Source organism: Perissodus microlepis, chromosome 19 (genome assembly GCF_051167445.1).
Source record: "Perissodus microlepis isolate ML-2025 ecotype Zambia chromosome 19, ASM5116744v1, whole genome shotgun sequence".
NCBI classification, from domain to species: Eukaryota; Metazoa; Chordata; class Actinopteri; order Cichliformes; family Cichlidae; genus Perissodus; species Perissodus microlepis.
Window position 1 is genome coordinate 22,160,410 of NC_140479.1, and position 11,429 is coordinate 22,171,838.

General features: G+C 40.7%; 1 protein-coding gene across 2 annotated transcripts in view; it reads left to right on the top strand.

The window, feature by feature from the left end:
• qkia (QKI, KH domain containing, RNA binding a) overlaps nucleotides 1-7,084 on the top strand; it is an 81,146-nt gene extending 74,062 nt beyond the window's left edge. For both annotated transcript variants that reach the window (XM_084915155.1, XM_084915158.1), the window contains exon 8: nucleotides 250-7,084. In XM_084915155.1, the coding sequence (XP_084771281.1) occupies nucleotides 250-266 (17 nt within the window). In that variant the 3' untranslated portion in view covers nucleotides 267-7,084. The remainder of the gene's footprint in view (nucleotides 1-249) is intronic.
• The last annotated feature ends 4,345 nt before the right edge of the window (nucleotides 7,085-11,429 follow it).

Here is an 11,429-nt window from a genome sequence, read left to right on the forward strand (position 1 = left end):
TTAAACCACCAAGCTACCTGATTCAGGGTGGGGCTTAGTAGTTTGGATCATGCCGCTGTGGCGCCATGATCGCAGTGAGATTAGCTGGGTTCACCTCATATTGGCAGGGGACTAAGAGCAGGGGGCGACGTAAGAGATTGCATTCATTTTATTGTTAAAATGATGTCATTCCAGTCTCTTCTTGCTGACACTAATATCCTTTCTATCTTTTTTTTTCTGTTTGTTTTGTTTTTGTTTCTAACCACCTAGCCGCCACCGGCAACTAACACATGACCTTCTGACCTCTGAACTCTTCACCCAATGACGAGCCGCCCCAAGCCTGCCTGCTGATCAGTTAACTGGTAATTGCCTTTTGCTAGCCTCTCGGACGCAAGTGTGTGAGAGAGAGAGAGAGAGGCGCCTGCCCGTACAGTTACCCTAACACATTCTGACAATTAAAAAAAAAAAAAGAGAGAAAAAAAGTAGAAACCAACGCAGAATCTTCACAGAAACACAACGAAAACCCAACAAAGTTGTGTGATATTCATAAATATTTTTTTTCCCTTTGTTCATTGAGTTCGATTCCCATTCTTTCTCTTTCTTTTTCTTCATGAATCACACACTGGGTGGACGTGTTTGTGGTATGACTCATAAATCTGCACTGAATTACATAGCAATAAAGACCCCCACCCCACACACCCCACCCCCTTCCTCTAATTACTCTGATGTGGTGACCTCCCTTTGGATGAATCAAAGTTGAGTATTTATTTGACGCAAACCATTTGGTTTCAGAGTAATGGCCCTCAGATTGACAGCCCCTCCTCCCCTCCCCTCCCTCAAAATATAGATATAAGAGCGTCTACCTGCTCCCACCCTGTTCCAAAACCCACCCACGGGGAGAGAAAAAGAAATAGAAGGAAAGAGAACATACACTCACATTAACTTGTTTAATTTCTGTCATTTTCACGTGTAGTTCAGTTGTTGAGCTCTAAGATGTAATTTTGAGCTGACACATTCTGGGTGTGCCCCTCTAAACAGCTTTCTGTCTTTGTTTTTATTTAATTTTTTAAAAAGCATGGCTGAAATGATTGCTAAAGGAGCTTTTTATGATTTATGTGTTTTGTTTTTCTCCTGTCTGTTTTTAATGCTTTTTTTTTTAGTCATTTTCTCCACTTGATTTTGTCCTTTTTTTTCCCCTGTTGTTCATATTTGACTAATTAGCTTTTGCTTAAACCTGACCAGCAAAACCAAGGCGAGGTGGTTAGCTCTAAAGCAGTACGCAAACTGATGTTCAAAGCAGGCCGCAGAAGCTTAAGAAATGATGAAGGGCAAGATGGGAAGGTCACTACTTGGGCTGATGGTTCTTTGTGTGTTTTTGTGTGTGTGTTTTTAATTAATACTACAATGAAAGTAGGGTGTGTTGAGGCTTCGGGGGGAGGGAGAGGGAAATTGCCCCCCCATCCACACTACATCCACTATACAGTGCCTGATGTATTTTGACAAAAAAAAATCTCAATGAGTTAGCTGAGCTGTGATCACAAAGACAAAAAAAAGTATTAAGTGTGCATATTTAGCCAAAGGGTTTGCCAGTGAATTATATATCTGCAGTTATGCATCTGTCTCACAGAGGGCTCTCTTTGTGATTTTTAAGAGTTTAAAAGGGTGTGAATTTTTAGTGCCTGCCTTCAGCTGTAACAGCCAGCCAGCCAGTCAGTTTAGATGATTTCTCACCCATTACTGCTCTGTTTTCTTTTAAGGTGAAGCGATGCTAATCAACACTAAATCAACATGTTACACAGTGACAGCAAAGGGGGGAGGGGGGCACTTTGAAGTTCTGTACATAAATGCTTTTGCCATGTTACCTGGATTCTATATTAAGTTGTTTCATCAGCCACGTTGCCAAACAGATTATTTTATTTTGCCATTTTTTCCATCTCCACGTTTGACTAATTCTTTTTAAATGTATTTTAAGTTTTAACCCCAGTTTGAAGACTTTACATGAGTTGAATCATGCAGTTGGCATAATCTGAGCCTACTTGCATTTTTGTGTTTGTTTTTTTTACTGATGAAATTTCTTTTTTCTTTTTCTTTTTTCTTTTTTTAAACTCGAGGTAAACGATCCAAAAGCGCATCCACAATGTGTCACACCTCCCTGTGATCATAGTCTAGCTTCTGAGCCCACAATCTTTTGTTTAACTCTCTCAAGAAAAAAATAGGATGTGAAAGCCATGCCTGCCTGTTCAAATTGCTTTATACATACGTCTTATATATATAAATATATATATAAATATATAAAAATGTAGATATGTCATTGCATATTCAAATACAGAAGAGAACAAAAAAAAAAAAGATAATTTTACAGGGTGCTGGAGATGAGAAAAAATAAGATCTATTTTTGGCAATTTTAGCTTTTGATACTTTACTTGCAGTTACAAAATCTGAAAAAAATAAAGAAAAAAAGTTTAAAACCGTATAGGGGAAATGGGGGGGGGGGCAAGTGGGGGAGGGGGAGAAGTGCTGTTGACCTTGAATATGATTGGAAAAGGAAGACCAAAACAGTCACGACCCTTCGGAAAGTTAGCGAGCATCAGAGTGAGACGGTCGCCTAGAGAGCTTAAAAAGATCAAATCAAAGTGCCTTATCGACAGCGGTTTCTGTTTTCTAGTATTCCAGTTGTGTTCAATAATATCCAGCACCCACCAAGATGGCGCAGAGAGGAATGGCTGGTGTTACACGCTCTGAAAGGTCGAGCAGGGTAGCCGCCACCGTATCGTGGCGTTACCGAAGTTATTCTATGCAAAAAGAATAGCAGTCGTTTTGACCAGCTACAAACATGTGCCATGGTTTTGTCTTCCTGAAATGATTTTTTTCTCTTTTCCTTTTACCTGATGGCCCTTTACTCTGCGGTATGAGCAGATTTTGTTCTCTGTTTTTTTTTTTTTTATTATTATTGTTATTTCGATTCTAACGATCAAACGAGATATTGTCTTGATTTTTGGTGACTTTGACTAACTTCCTAGAACAAATTGAACTGCCAGTCGTGACCCAGTAGTCTGCCGGAACATGTTTTTTTTTTCTTTTTTATAGTTTGTTTGTTTGTTTGTTTGTTTGTTTTTATTATGAGCTAAGAAAAATACATGACGTTCAAGGGAGTGGATGGAAGAGCGAACAGCGGGTGGGGAGGGTCGTCCCCACTACGCCTGTTTGTTTTTGTTTCAACAGCTGCAAACTGAAAGCATCCAGTCCACGTCTCTCAGCGTCAGTTTGACAACAAACTATCAATACAATCATGAGGTTTAAATTGGACAGCTGAAATGTTGGAATAATGAAACAAGCGAGGCCCGCTTCACCGCCAAACAGTTCTCAGCTGTTGAAACAACTGACAGTTTATTGCTGGAAGGTGAAATAATATTAAAATCGAGGAATTCTTAAATCCAATATAACACTTGGCGGTTTTGGGTTTTTTTTGTTGTTTTTTTTTCTTCCCTCTATTCATAGCTCTTTCATCATGCTGTTACAGTGAAAGGTCAATGAAATATTCTTTTTCAGTGTTATTATTTTTTATTAAATTGAAATGCAATATTAAAGTGGAGCAAGAGATGGTTATTCGGCATTTGACAGTATTAAGAAAATTCCCTCTGCAATGTTACAACTTGCTGTGTCATTGTGAAAGGCTGGATAAGACCATCAGGGGAAAGGTTGACTCTTATACCTACCGTATTCTCTCTGGCCTGCCTACTACATGTATGATAATGTAATTAACAGCCATTGTTACAGGTTTATAATGTATTTTTCTAATCTCATTTTATATGTATATTAATCATGTTTCTGAGTGCTTTTTTTCTTCTTCTTCTTCTTCTTTTTTTTTTTTTTTTTTTTTAAATGAAACCCACTGCAACCCCCCTCGCCCTTAAACGACCCTCTCTCCTCCTTCTCCCCCGCCCCCTCCCCTCATCTCTTTTACATCTCGAAAACTGTCTCTTGTGGGGAGTGTTGCCTTTTTCCCTGTTACATTTTGTTTTGTTTTCTTGCTGATTCCCAGCTTGTTTAACTCATTAGCTACTTTATTAGTTAATTTTTTTCCTTGTCACGAGTATTTTTACATGCTTGCATTTAGTTTTCATGGTGTATGCTGTTATTTTTTTTCTTATTAACCTCTTGGCATTTATTTTAATAAAACATTCTTAGTAAGAATTTTACTAACTTGCTGATATTTTGTCTTGTGTTTATAACCAGTTTCATGAATGTATTACCTCTGGTCTGGTTCACGGACTAACACGATTAAAACCAGTTGTCCTGCCACCACTTCCACTGACTGACAGCGCACATTACATGAACGAGTGTGCTCTACATAAAACCACACTACACACGCACAGATCTAACTGGAAACTGCACGAGTTGATAAATGTCCCTCACTGCCGCTCACGCGCTCTCACCTCTGTGCTGACAACAAAAAAAGAAACCAACAAAAAAATGTCTCTTCATACTTGCACCCAACACTGCTGCTGTGTCTTGTCGTCTCTCCCAAGCAACTTTTTGTTAGTTGTCCTGTCCGCCTGTGTCACTGACCCTCCGCCGCCCCCTCCGTGAGACGGCAGGAAGTGTCGCCCTGTCTGAAACAACAAGCCCCACGTTGCTTGAGGTCACGGGTTAACCTCTGGGTCGGCTGTTCTCTCTCCAACGAGGCGCGCACTGATTAAAAAAACAAATACATCTCCACACGCAAAGTCAAAACGCCCTAATCCCCAGAAGATAAAACTCCCATTTCCTCCCTACATACACACACACACACACACACACAGACACACACACACTATCTCTAACCATTAGTTAGTGCAGGACTAATCGCAAGCTGTGCAAAAATACTCATATTAGTCATCTCAAAGGGATTAATTTTACTGTGAATGTGAAGAGCAGAACATCTCATCACTGCACATTATAGATGTCGTGAGTTATTTACAACAGACACTCGGGCGGGGGGGCAAATTTATAGATGGCAGTCGTGTGAACGTCTAAAGCTGTATTTTATTTTATTTTTTCCCCACTTTCCCTCTATTGCATCCCTGGCTTGTTATGCCTGGATTGGAGCATTACTGTTATCACCAGCTGTTGCCTGTTTGGTGAACACTTCTCCCCATTCAGCTTATTGATATAACGGCTAATACTAGGCCATTTGGGAGCATCTATAACGCTTAGACACACACCAGTACACCACGCCAATATGAAGTGCTCTGGGATCAAAACAACCGTACTATTTCTTCCAGTGTAAGAATGCTGATATGGCTTTCAGCTTGTTAGTATTTATCACCTTTTTTTCTGTCCAGAGTGGATTTTCCTCGTCTGAAACACTGCCAGTGTGTGTGTGTGTGGTTTCTTTTTTGTTTCGTGTTTTTTCATCCTCCTGCTGACATTAAACTCGTCCTGGGGTTCATTGAGCTTTCTTCTCCTTTTTCTTTATTCAGCTCTCTTCTTCCTCCACTCTTTACTCGAGGTATTGACACTGACACACAAGCAAAAGATTAACTTCATTAATCCCGATTATTACTTTAACCTGCTGAGTTGTTGCCTCCAGATCATTATTTTGGGGGCGGGGGGTTCCTCCTTTTTAATATCTGCAGCAACCAAAACAACTTGGCCTTAACTTGTTACAATTCTCTTCGTGTCTCAGCGAGCGGAGAGCAAGAATTAAAGTGTCTAACATAAAAACTAACATTTCTCGACTTGGAAAATTAACATTAACATGTTTTTATTTTTCTTTAACCTTTAACACCTGCTTATACACCAGCAAATAAAGGCAGAGATTACATTACAGGCAAGCCAAAAAATTGTAATTTTATGTTTTTTCGCTGTGCGTTTTTGATTGTTAGACATAAGCTTTTTATTTATTAATCTAGGATTGGCCTTTAATGTGTTCTTTTTTTTTTTTTTTTTTTTTTTTTTTTTTTTTTTTTTTCGATTGGCTCGTCTGTGTCGTAATGAGCAATTTGAGCTAAAAATCCGTCCACTAGCTGTCACAAGCCTTGCCTTTTTATATGTCGGAGAGGTTTTCAGTGGCTCCCGTCAACAAACGAGCTGATGAAAAAGACAGTAACCCGGTGTGAGTTCTTTTCTGAAGCACAGTAAACTACAAACGCTGCCTAAAATACCGCAGCTCTGTTTAAAAAGTGCCTTTTCTTTCTCAGATTGGAAAATTATATATTTTTGTACATTATCATTCAAGTGCCAATTTTCTGCCTCCCTTTATCTCACCAAAAGCTGTTGTTTTTATTTTTGCCTTGTTGAGCACACAAAACTAAATACCCAAGCACAATGCACACTTTTTTTTTCTTTTTTTTTCCCTTTAAACTGGGAAATTTGACCAAAAAAAAAAAAAAGAGGGGGAATTTGGTCACAGATGTTTCCCACCATTAAACTTTGGCTTAATGGGTCCTGTTTTCGATTTGATCCACTGAGAACTTTCTAATCGGACCACAGTATGCAGTGAACTGCTGCTGGTTGCATACTGCTGCCATCTCTGGCAGAGTTCTCAGTGTCTTTTCCAAATCTGTCACAGGACATTCAGTGTATTTATCTACTAACTACCTTCTCACCTGTCAATCTCTTTTTCTTCTTCACCTCTGTTTAACAAACATTCCTCCAATGAGTTAAACGGCAGGTTTAACCAATCAGTACTGGTCTCAGCGATGTAGCACTCAGGTGGTTGAAAGAAAAATGCTACCAAAATACAGAAATAAATTCGCGCCACTGGATTTTTCTTCCTTTTAAAAAAATAATAATGATATATATGCATTTAATAGTATAAAACAATTTTTTCCTAAAAAAAATACTAGTATGATATATTGTAAGTTTCTCATCCATTTAGTGATGCAATATCTGTGAGATTTCCTTTTTTGTGGAGTTGTAAGTTTTTATGTGAAGTAGTCTTTATTTTGTTTTGTGTTATCTTGTTTTTTATTATACAGGGTTAGACTGAGAATTTTTCAATAGGGTGTAAAACATGTAATGCCAGTTTTTGTTGCTCACACCAAAAAAAGAGGAAAAAAAAGAATAAATATGAGGAGAACAAATGTCATGTGTGCAATAAAGAACGATATTTACAAGCTTCCCTCTGACTGCTCTACCTGGACTCGTCCTTTTCACACTTTTTATCGGTAACATCATTTCTTGGGTTTGCTGTGACTTTGGGGAGTTGAAAAGGTAGGTAGGTGTGCTATACTTACAGGAAGTTAAAAAAAAAAAGTGAGGGTTCAGATCCTGGAAAAATAACACACCTAAGCCTTTAAAGTGAGATCAAGCCCTTTGCTGGATTTGAGTGTGATGTTGGTAAAATGTAAAATGCTGACCTTCAGAGAGGGTCACACAGTTAAAGCTTTCTCTCTGGAGACGGCATCCACACTGACTTTTAAAATCTGTGCTGACTACTGCATGCACCAAATCCTCGCGCTTCACTCCTTGTCTGGTCCAGTCAATCGTTCTCGACCGCTAGTAATCACGCGTGACAGGTGACACCAAGTGTACTGGCGTCAGGTTAAAAAGTTGACACTTCTACAGCAAACTGAGCAGTGATACTATTTAGAGGCGGATCTGTTTTAATAAAGGCTGACGATGCGGAGTGATGTGTCATCTTGTCACTGCTGCACACGGCGAACTCATCACGAGGTCGACCGCTCACTAAAAGGCTGCGTGTCGCACTGAATGAGCAGCATGCAGTGTTTACATACTCGCTTCCTATAAATAGCTGTGTTTCACTCATTAAATGTCATGCATGCGTCTGCCAATGAATTCAAGACTGCAAGGGGTTAGATTCTCTTACCGGTGTGTTTAAAATTTAATACGTCACGCCTCTGCTGCCATACACGAATTGATCTTTGAGTTTCATGTTTTCCATTTTAAACGTAATGTTTTATTTGGAGACCTGGAGGCCACTTAACCTGCTTAACAGCTATAAAAGGAAAGGGGAGGAGGTTGTAATCAGTAGGGTATTTTATGACCTGTTACTTCTGGAGTTTTTACTGTTTTAATTGTGCAAGACGTTTATCTGGTTTTCAGTCAGTAGCACTTTAATCCGAGGAAGATGGTTAATATTTCTGTCTGCAGTCATTTATATTTGATGGGATGGCTCTGTGGTGGGGAGAGCAGCAACAAGGATCCCCTGCACAAAAAGCACCAGACGTCAACACTGACAGCAGGTATCTCATTAAATCAGATACAGCATGAGGAGTTGCCACATGTATGCAGAACTGCAGGCACTGAAATGCCACATGCTAAATGAGATTTAGGCAATCTGCAGCTGAGCCCGACTCTGTGAACAATATGCCTGTTTTAGTGCTCATGCACTAGGTACACCTAACCAGCCTATCACATGGGAGCAACTGCATTTAGACACATTTGGTCAACACAACTGGTGAAGGTCAAATCAAGTGTCCACATGATGAAGAACTGTGATTTAAGTGAGTTTACGTGGCAGTTGGTGCCTGACACACACAATCATTTCTAGGGTTTACAGAGAAAAATAAAATGTGAGCCACAAACATATCTTGAACATCTCTGAACGCGCAACAGCCTTAAATAAGCCTTCAAGCAGATGGGCTACCGCACAGAAGGCCACACCGGGTGCCACCTATCAGGTAAGAACAGGAAAGTGAGGCTACAGTTTGGTCAGGCTCACCAAACTTTGATAATCAAAGACTAGAAAAATGTTGTCTGGACTCGATCGTAGGGCCCGAATTTGTGGACCCATCCTGCCTCGGTTCAGGCTGCTAATGGTGTGGGAGATATTTTCTTAGCGCACTTTAGGCCTCTTTGTACCCACTGAGCATCATTTAAACACGACAGCACACCTCAATATTGTTGTTAAACCATGTTGACCCTTTACCACAGTATACTCACTTTCTAATGGCTGCTTCCAGCAGGATAACACAACATGTCACAAACTGGTTCACTGTACTTAAATGTCCTCCATAGTCAGCAGATCTCAAACCAATAGAGCACATTCAGGATGAGGTGGAAATGGAGATCAAACGAGCAGCTGGAAAATCTGCGAGAACTGAGTGATGCCCTCATGTCAACAGGAGCAAAATCTCTGAGGAGTGTTTCCAGCAGTTTGTTGAATTCAGGCAACATATTGTAAAACATCTCATTTGGAGTCATTAAAATGCCTGATGGTAATTTCTGTTTTGTCACATTTATGCATTGTGCAAGTTCAGTTTGTGGCAAACAAAATAAGATATCACTTACATCTTTTCTTTGTTTGACTTTAAAAAGAAAAAGGAGAAAAAAAAGTCCAATTTTTTTTTAAAATATATGGTTATTTTCAGAGTAACACAAGTTAGGTCCGTGGTCCTTAAACAGTGAGCGAGTAAAATCATCGAAACCCCCTAATTTACATCCATAATGATATCAAAGCTCCATGAGTTATTATCTAAATAGTACCCTGTCAGGTGCAGATGACGGCCTTCAAAATTAAGGTAGGAGCTTAAAATCTCGGCTCTTCCTGGAGTCGTATAAATAAAAATCTTTGTCGGGCCTGGAGGCTGAAAAGAGAAGCATAATCCCGTCAAGAGAATGACTAAAGGTATGTATGCTTACACATTAATCTGCATTTTCATTCTGTACACACGCCAACTGGATGTGAAGTGGTGTTTCTGTACACAATCAGCTCACGGCAAGCCCAGGTGGAAAATTAAATTCATCAAAACAAACAAGAGTCCCTCTCCTTTTCCTATTTCATGGAGCCAATATAAGATGTTTGCTGTTGGCTGCTGGGCATTCTCCCAGGCATTTACCCTGATTATCAAACATATCATGTCTACTGTAGGTTACTGAGGAAGGCCCATCTGCTAAAACCAGAGAAATTTTACAACCTGCAATGAAAATGACCCATCTTCGCTGGGTAATTAGACCAATCTACAACTTCTGGGTGCTTCCCGATGACTTATTGTCACCGGTAAGTAATAAAAACAAATGGGTTTGAAGTGGGCGTCTCATTCCAGCTCAAACTGGCATCTCTGCAGGAAAAATCTAGATCACAAGGCATCTTTTCCTTTTCTTTGTCTTCTTCTGTCGTCCTCGCGCTGGAGCACAGAGCTGCCGCAGAATGGGACGGCGAGTTCACGACTTTCAATGTCACGCAGGAAGCTGCTGGTGGGGAGACAGAAAGAGAGCAGAGAAGTGGAAGGGAGGAGAAGGAGGAGGAGAATGCCGATGGTAGCTTTGGCCTCCGGGAAGACGCATCAAAGGAGCATTTGTCGCAGAGACCAGCTGGGAGTATAATCAGAGAAAGAGAACTGGAGTTCAGTATGTGTGTGTGTGCCTGTGTGTGTTTTTGAATGAGGAGAGTGGAAGGGCTGCATCAGTGGTGACATATGAACCGGCTTCCTGTGGAATGAATGTAGGGCATTCATCAGGGTGCAGCTGTCTCTCCCTCTCTTGCTGTGCATGTGTGTGTAGTGAGTTGTTTTAGTGGGTGCAGTTGTTGTAGGTTTCAAGCTCAGACTGATGAATGAAACTCTATAGTTTTTTGGGCACCTGTGCAGAGTGACACAGTCCAGCAGCTGGATTGTGGTCATCCTGAGACAGCGAGATAGGGGAGCGCACAAGATCGGAGAAGAATTACTTACTTGGTGACAGACGTGGGTATATCTCCCTGTCTCTGAAATCAGTCGCTTGGTTTCATTGCACAGGTGACAAAAAACACAGTAGGTGGCACACGTGTCACCAGATCCCCTGCTTTGAATGTCTTCATAATAACTTATTTTGAATTATGCATCCAAATGACTAAAGGCCCGCTGACATTTTCCTCGTCAGCCACATACGCACCGATGCAAAGATGTCGCTACGAGACATCAAATTGCAGAACCATCTGTCACGGCGCTCTAGTCTGGGCGAAATGATGAATCTTCGTCGCCAATCCAACAGGCCTTCCCACTGCTTTTTGTGCTGTTTCTGTGTTGAGCGATCTAGACAGGTGTGAATACTGCAGGCCTGCTGTGTCACCTAATGCTGGCAGAGGATGTCTAACTGGTGTGCGTGTATGTGCGATTTCTTCTGTCAGATCTGTCGCTTTTCTGTCCCCGCTGACTACATGTCCCCCACCTCAAAACAGTTTAAGAATGGGGGGGGAAAAATATAGTGACACGGGGCATTGCTGCATTCATGTCAAGTTGAGTTTACTGTAAATATAAGTTGTGGCGGCGGAGCACAAAATAACAGGGTATGTCAGCCAGACTGCGATAAAGAGATGTGCAGGACTTTTGGGAGGAGGATGGAAACATTTCTACTATTGAGGAAATGTGTCAACACAGCAAATCAGAAGACATCGGCAGCCTAAGTGGATAATAATATGTGTCATTCCAAGTTTTAGCAGGTGAGACATCTTTTAGAAAAATCGTCTCCCCTTTTATCAAGCTGAACTTGGCCCCTCTGGAGCTTTTTGCAGGTGACAATCCCCT